Consider the following 8,613-nt stretch of genomic DNA (forward strand, 5'->3'; position numbering starts at 1 on the left):
CCGCATTCTGAGGCTATTTCCCATGGCGGGAGCGGTGCACGGAGCATGGGGTCAAAATGAAAAGTTCTGGGGTCATATCCTTTGTGTGATGATGGAAACGTTCTCCATCGGCACAACAGCAGCCACGGGCCACACGTGGGTCCTGAGCACTTGGAACACGGCTAGGAGACTGAGAAACTGCCTTCTTGATTTATTAACTTAAATTTAAGTGCAAACAACCCTGTGTGGCCAGCGGCTGATGTAGGGACAGCACGGTTCACGGCATCTTCACCCTCTGCTGACCAAGAACACCCAGGTGAAGTGTGGCCTTGCCTGCCGAGCACACCTGGCTGCTTCTCGGTCCTCCCCCTCCCGCCCCCCACCGCAGCAGGGAAGGCTGCTCTGTCACGCCACTGCTCTGGCTCCTGTCACAGGACTCGGGACCAAGCCAAAGCAGAGGATCCCACCGCCCGTCCCAAGAGCACGCGAGGGACGCCCTGCCTGCCACCTCTGGGCACCACCCCGGGCTGCCCCATCACCATACGGACCTCCCAGCCTGGAGCCCATCTCCAAGATGACTCGAACCTGCTTACATAACAAGACGGCCACACGCCACCCATGAATCACAGGAGGGAGAGGAGGAGGGTGACCACAAGAAGGAAGGAAGGTAGAAGCGATGGAAATGACAGCGACGGAGAGACCGAGGCGGCAGGGGCAGGGCCGCACCCACCTGGGCCTCCCAGGGAGGACGGATGGGCGGAGGCTGCGTGCGCTTCCCGCCCTGGCTCTGAGTCCCGCCCTGGCTCTGAGTCCCGCTCTGGCTCCCGCAGGCGCCGGGGCTGTGACGGCTGTGCCGTCCACTGGAGCAGGGGGCCAGCGAGACGGGGGTGCAGAGCAGCCGCAGCCGCAGGCCCGCCCTCCCACCGTCAACACGTCAGGGGTGAGGCCACCGCGGGACACAGCCCCAGCAGGGCGAGTCATCACAGCCGGCCCATGGCCACCGCCGGGATTAAAGAGACATTCTGGCACTGCCCGGTGACCTGCATCCTCCAAGCCGCACTGCCCCCTGTCCCCGGGGCAAGTGATGCTCAGGTCCTCATTGCAGGTAGGCTGCCCCTCCAGCCCCCAAAGCAATGAGGCCACCCAGCTGCCTCTACCAGGGGAGCGACCATCACACCTAGGGAGCTGGGGGCTCGGGGCCCTCCCTCCCCCATCTGGGCTATCTCAAGGTTTCCCTCCGTCCTGCCTGCCCGTGGCACTCACGGATCCAGCACCCTCTGCCCTGCAAACAGACTGATCCCTCTACTGGGCCACCACCTCTTAGGAGCTTTCGGCGACTCCCTACTGCCCCTCAGAATGACACGGTGGCTTCTCCACTCAGCTAACAAGACCTGTATGATCTGGCTGCAACCCAACAACTCTGGACACGTGGGCAAGGCCCTGCATCCGCCTCCCCCGCTTCTCCACGGCAGCGAATGCCCCCTCCGCCACATTCATGCTTTATACCCCCTTTTCCCTCTGCCCGGAGTGTGTGGCCCCCGATCCTGGCCCATTCCTACTCATCCCTCTATACCCAGCTCTAATATCACTATCCCCGGGGGAGCCTTCTTTGGTACCCCTAGGCCCAGTGAGTCACTCCCTGCTCTGGGCTCCCAGTCCTTGGGGACAGGCCTCTATTTCAGCTGCTACCTCTGCAGTCATTTGTTTATGGCTCTGTCTCCCCGGGGGGGCCCAGGAGCTCTTCGAGGATGGGGCCGAGGGGCTGACTCACCTCCCCACCCCCAGCCCTAGCACATAGGATGGCAGGCTCGGTGCTCCGTGATTCAAACTGTAGAGAGTGAGAGATTTAAGAAGAAAACAGACAGGCAGGGGGGGGTGTGGTGGTTTTCCACAGACATCAGTGAATGACGGGGTTTTCCTAAAGGATGTTTAGCTGTTACACTCAGCTTCTGGGCTGGGCATTCCTCAGAGGCCAAACTGTGTGCCTCTTGGCTCCAATGTTGTTAAACAATCCAGTGGCCACTTTTCAAACAAGTTTTAGGGGGCATCTCTTTGGGCTCAAAGCAGGTCTCCCCGGACTGACAGAGTTAGAAAACGTTCCTAGAAGAAAGCCCAAGGCAGACCATCCTCCCAATGATGAGAGAGTACATTCTCTCGGGACGCGCAGTCTCTGACTTGGGGTCCCTATGGGAAACTGGGGTGGCACTCCCTGAAATGATACAGAACGTGTCACACGTATTGTGTATTGCAGCAGCTGTGTTATTATTTCTGCCACAATTCCTTTCTTGGTGGACCCACCTCTCCCCTCCCATGAGGTCCTGGTAGGGCTATCAGAGTACACAGCTGCCAGTGTAAAGGTGGGTGTGTAATCCAGGGCAGGGCATCCCCTGGGGTGAATTGGACGATAGCACGGCCAATCAGAATCTTCCATGAGATTTTATAGAAAGATACTGAAAGGAAAATGCATTCTCACATTTTTTTAAGAATTACAAGCTCCAAGAATGTAGTTTGAGGCTGCCAGAAGTCCATCTTTCCCACCACATGGAGAGCCTCTGCCTGATAATGAACCAGCACACAGAAGCAAAGCCAGGAGATAGAGAAAGACTGAATATTAATGATAGCATTTGACTCCTGGGTCCAGCTATGCCTGAAGTCCTCTCTTAGACTTCCAGTTACTTTAATACAGTTACGGCATCAAATTCTCTTTTTGCTTCAGGCTTTTTTTTTTTTTTTGCAGCATGCGGGCCTCTCACTGTTGTGGCCTCTCCCGTTGCGGAGCACAGGCTCCGGATGCAGAGGCTCAGCGGCCATGGCTTACGGGCCCAGCCACTCCGTGGCATGTGGGATCTTCCCAGACCGGGGCACGAACCCGTGTCCCCTGCATCGGCAGGCGGACTCTCAACCACTGCGCCACCAGGGAAGCTCTGCTTCAGGTCATTTGAATAATGTTTGCATCATATCCAACCAACTGTCTTGATCAATACACACAAAATGCACCCTTTTCCAAGGAGATGGTTCATATTTCCAACAGAGTCTCAAGACTGAGATCAACGAGAAGTAAGAAACCTCCTCACTCGAAGTACAGCCAAAGGTAGCATCTGTTGTGTACGTGCTTTCTACAGCCTTTTAAAGCCTGTGTCTGTGTGCCTCAGTTTCCTCATCTGTAAAATGGAGATCAGAAAACCTATTTTTTGGCTTTGTTAAGAGCAATAAACACACAACACGGAAAGCTCCTAGATGGTGGCGGGTATGCAGTAGGAGCTCAATCTGCACGCGCTCCTTCGTCTCCCACAGTGAGCCCCAGTTTACACCTTTCTTGTACTTGGAGGAAAAAAACATCCTAAGTTAAACAACCTTTCCTCTTAATAGTTGGCTGTCTCCCTCCAAGGGATAAGAGGAGGCCAAGCGAGTGGGGATATGGAGCAGAAACTGCTTGTTCATGTTTATTTATCCTACCTGCAGCAGGACAGTTCCCCCAGGAATTGTAAGCTGTAAACAGTACTTTGGGGCATTCTCCCAGGACAGCAGCTGAACATCTTCTATGGCGCTGTAGGAGACTGAGTTTTCCATGTACCCAGTTGGCTGCAACAAAAAAAGAAAAAGCGAAGACATACATTGGTTACAAGATCAGGCACAATATCTGCACTGGAAAACATCCTCACTCTAGCAACAAGCAGACTGAGCTGGTACAGACAGTTGGCAACTCTGGGGACCAAAAGACTCCATCTTTCCTAGCTGGCAGCATCCAGCTGGAGGGGAGGGGGGCCGTGGTGGACACCCGCCCATGTGTTGGGACGTGCAGAGCTGGGACCAGACTGGGGGCACTTTGAGAGCAAGACCTGTGTATTGTTCCTCTGGGCTTCTGCCGGGCCCAGCACAGCCGGAGCCTGGACCCCTCCATCCCTCACCATGTCCAAGGCACCACCTCTCCTGCCCAGAAAGTAGTCACAGCCCACCCACCCGCACTGGACTCCTTGCCTCATCTCCCCCTACAGATATGCGTCCTCCGTTGGCACTCGGGGCCGTGTTCCAAGTCGGCAAACTTGATCCCTCTGCCCCCCTGCTCAGCAGCCTTCAGTGGCTCCCAGTGGCCCAACCACATATGCCAAACTCCCATCCACCACCGACGGGCCCCGCAGGAATGGTCTCGCACCCTCCTCCAGCCCCACCCCCTTCGTCTCTCTCCCTTTCCGAGCACCCACACACAGACACAGGCCTGCTGACAGCACGGCAAACTCAGGCTGCTCTTTTGTCCCCAGAAGGCTGTGGTCCCCCCGACCCACCCCTGGCATCTCCTCTTCTACTCTCCAGACCCCATAACCCACCGGGTCGCATCCCTCCCTGTGCCCTATGTGCGTGCTTACCACGCCCGTTTTTTTTTTTGTTTGTTTTTTTGGGGTTTTTTTGATGTGGACCATTTTTAAAGTCTTTATTGAATTTGTTACAATATTGCTTCGGTTTCATGTTTTGGTGTTTTTGGCCGCGAGGCAAGGCAAGTGGGATCTTAGCTCCCCGATTAGGGATCGAACCCAAGCCCCCTGCAGTGGAAGCACGGAGCCTTAACCACTGGACCACCAGGGAAGTCTCGACCATATCCGTTTTAACTACTGTGGACCTATGCGTTATCTGTTTGCTGCCTGCCTCCTTAGCCAGGCTGCAGCTCCGTGAGGTCAGGCCAGTGTCTGTCCTGGTCCCCGCTCTCTCTCCCCAGTGCCTGGTATGTGGCAAGGGCTCCATCATTTGTGCTGAAAGGGAGAATGATAAGGGCTATCATCGGTCAGTGCTGGGGTAAGGGTGGGGCAAGAGAAATTCACAGCCACTCACGGCTGAGTGAGTTCCGCTGTCACGGGGAGAAGGCACTAGGCACCAGGGGGATGTGCTGGCCACGGGAACCAGCAGTGTCCTTGTCACTCTGGCCCCAGAATCAGAGGTGAGGGCCACACAGCTGAGAAGAGTAACAGCTAACATCTCCTACGCTCTGACAAAGGCCAAGCACTCCCCAAGCACGTGGCAAGTGCTATCTCCTTTAATCCTCACAAGAGCCATCCCCACTGCACAGATGAGGAAGCTGACACTCAGCAGGTCATGTGACTTGCCCAAAGTCACCCAGCTGGGAAGGGGCGTGGCCAAGCTTGAACTCAGCTGCTGACTCCAGGATCTCTGTCCGGACCACTAAGCTGTGATACAAGTAATTGAAAACCTGTGGCCCAACAAGTGAAATTTACCCTGAGGACTGAGGACCTCCACGAGGGTTTTTATTTTCAATTTCTGTCTGCCAAAGCTGAGGTACGGTGGTCATGGCGGCAGAGGAGAAAAGGTTGAGGGCTTAAGCTGCCTCAAATCTGCCTGGCACGATCAGTTACCATGCTCAGGAAGTAAGAGTAAACTGACCAAGCGATCTGTTCATTCATTCATTCACTCGTTCATTCATCTGACAGATATTTACTGAGCACCGGTTACGTTCCAGGCCCCGTGCTGGCTGCTGGGGATACAGCAGGGAACATGACAGAAGCGCAGCGGGGCTAAGAGACAACAAACAGACAAAATATCTAAATAAGTAAACTATTGGAGAGTGGCCAAGTGCTGCACCAAAAATCAAGATAGGGTGTGGTGACAGGTGGCAGAGAGCTGGAGTGCCGTGGAAAGATAGAGGGGAAGTGCGTTGCAGGCCCATGGCCTGTGCAAAGGCTCAGGGGCGGGAACAAGCTGGGAGTGCTCAGGGAGGAGCAAAGGCCAAAGGGAGGGAAGGCGGGTAAGAACGGTCTTGAAGAGATGGGCAGGCCATCCCTGGAGGGACTGGAAGGTCCAGTGGGATTTCAGAGATTGTTGCCCATGGGGTGGGCGTAGCATCATTGGGACTGCTGCATGGAGACAGTTGGCGGAAGCAGGGAACAGCCTCGAGGCTCCTGCATGGGTCCAGATGAGCCATGAGGCTGCTGACACCCAGGCAGGGCGGGGATGAGGCAGCCAAGTCCATCTAGCCCTTCTCACCAGTGCATGGGCCACCCCTCGGCACCAACCCAGGCAACCTCTGTGTCCAACCAAGATGGCTTATCAGTGTATCCCAAAGGCAGACACGTGGGCTCCCCTTGGCCCTTCTGCCCTATTCCACATCCCCTGCGCTGGCACGTTCTCAATATTCTGCAGTACATGACTCAGCCTCAACAGCACGTCTTGTCCTGAGAATACCAGCGACACCAGGGGCCTGGCGGATGGGCGACTACACTTGCGTTTCTTGCTGACTGTCTCCCCTGCTGGTGTATCAGCACCACGAGAGCGAGAATTTTTACCTGCTCCGTTTCTTGTGCCTAATCCGCGCCTGACATTTAGGAGGTGATTGGTATTTCCTTAACAAGTGAAGGAATATTTTCCTAAATAAAAAAATGTCCATCCGTGTTATTACTTACAATCACACGCATAACATACTTGGGAAGAGGCTTTGGTTACTAGTTTCAAATATTAAATTAAAAATAAATTAATACATTTTAAAAACTCTCCTTTGGGAAGCAATGGCACCTGGGTGCCCGGATGTGCTGAAGAGCTCTCCTTGGTGGCCCATGGCCATCTCTCTCCCTTTTCTAGGTCTGGCTGGGTCCCAAACCCCAGGCCACTGGCCCCTTGATGCACAGAGAAGCCAGAGAACACGTACTAGGACGCAGCCACTAGGGCATCTAGAAAATCTCTGGATCACAGCAAACGACAGAGATACAGAAACCCATTCCAAAAATCCCACAACGGTATAGAGCGTGACCACAATGGGGGTGGATTTGATTATCCAAACCGAGCAAATGGCCAGCCTCGTTCCTTTAGAATTGCACCTTGGGCACATGAGCAGAAAGCCTGGAGGCTCCTATTTCCCACCACAGCCTCCTGGAGACGAAGACACGGCAAGGCCCTGTGCCGCCCAGTGCCCACCAAGCCCGTGGGAACACCTTCCAGATGACCACGGCATGTGGGATGTAACATGATGGAGGGCCAGCTAACCACCTTGTGCCTGCCTTTTTCTCGACCCTGCTGTAGCTGTCTCAAGGTGGCCTTGACTAAAAGTTTCAGCACAGGCATTTTGGGGAAACGGGTATAAATAAATACATACTGTTTTTTTTAAAAGCAGATACATTGCTGTTTGAAGCAGTATTGGCTAAAAGCAAAATCTGGAGCATCAATGAGACCTGTGTTTGAGCCACTTACTGTGTGTCTTTACGTAAGTTACTGCACCTCTCTGAGCCCATTTCCTCCAATGGTAAAATGAGAATTTAAGAGAGTATTAGGAGGCTTAAAGGGAATCCAATTTGTTAAGGGCTTAGCACAGCACCTGGAACATACTGAAAAACTCAATAAAATGAACAATTGTGAGAAACACTAACGTTTCTTATTCTGGGATCTTCCTCCTCTAAAGCCATAATTCTAGTCTAACCATGAGAAAAACAGCAGACAAACCCCAGTTGAGGGACAGTCCTCAAAATACCTGACCTATACTCATCAAAAACAAGGAAAGTCTGAGCATCCGTCCCCGCCAAGTCTACGGAGACATGATGACTAAATGTACTGTGAGCCCATGTGAGATCCTGGGACAGAAAAAGGACATTAGGGAAAAACTAAGGAAATCAAATATAGTGTGGACTTCAATAAGAGCATATCAATATGGGTTCATTCGCTGTGACAAATGTCTCACGCTATTGTAAGATATTAACAATTGGGGAAAGGGGATGTGGGGTATACGGGAACTCTCTATACTGTCTTCGCAACTTTTCTTTGCATCTCAAACTGTTCTGACATAAAATGCTTATTAAGAAAAATTAACTGCTGCTGCTACCACTATTGTTGATCCTATTATCATCATCATGGACAGAGCCCGGAAGGGGTGCCCCTGAGGCTTGCAAGGGTAACGGGGCAGATCGGGATTGGAAGCCGCCCCCCCCCCCACCTCCCAGGCTGCTCTTTGGATGCAGGTGTGAGCTAATGCTGACCAAGGACCTCCTTCATCCTGGGTACTTTCACACTGTTGGGATGATTTTACAGATAACTGATAATTCCCTCGTAATCTGAACATGATGATCAGAGCTACATCGGAGGAGATTCCTGCGTGGGTTAAAGGCTGAGTTAGATAAAAAGGAAAAATTAAATTCTCTACTTGAGGGAAGCTAGGAAATCCAGCTCTAAGAGGTGCATTTAAGAGAACATTAAGCAGATTAAAAGTTATTTCTACATGTAAAGGCAGTGCAAGACGTACTGTATGATTCCGTTTGTATGACATCCTGGAATTAGCAAGAACTACAGGGGCTGAAATCAGACCAGTGGTTGCCAGCAGATGGGGGAGGGGACTGGTTACCAAGGGGCCTGGAGGAGGGGCGTGGAGGATCTTTTCGGGGTGATGGAAATATTCTGTCCCAACGGTGGTGGTGGTTACTTGACTGTACACATTTGTCAAAATCCACAGATCTGCACACTAAAAGGGTGAATTTTACTGAATGTAAATTACAACTCAAACCTAAGAAAGGCAATGCACGAATGTTCAAGGTGATTTGGAAGACGATAAATAGAATGAAATCTTTCAGATAAAATCATTATCAAGGCCTCTCATGAGCGCTTTGGTATACTGCCTTCCTGATTTTTTTTTTTTTTTTTTTTTTTTTG

General features: G+C 52.4%; 1 protein-coding gene across 1 annotated transcript in view; it reads right to left on the reverse strand.

Moving 5' to 3' along the window:
• CMIP (c-Maf inducing protein) overlaps positions 1-8,613 on the reverse strand; it is a 249,451-nt gene that overhangs the window by 87,794 nt on the left and 153,044 nt on the right. The window contains exon 2 of the mRNA XM_007452537.1: positions 3,436-3,561. Within this exon, the coding sequence (XP_007452599.1) occupies positions 3,436-3,561 (126 nt within the window). The remainder of the gene's footprint in view (positions 1-3,435; positions 3,562-8,613) is intronic.

Source organism: Lipotes vexillifer, unplaced genomic scaffold (genome assembly GCF_000442215.2).
Source record: "Lipotes vexillifer unplaced genomic scaffold, Lipotes_vexillifer_v1.1 scaffold443, whole genome shotgun sequence".
Lineage (NCBI taxonomy): Eukaryota > Metazoa > Chordata > Mammalia > Artiodactyla > Lipotidae > Lipotes > Lipotes vexillifer.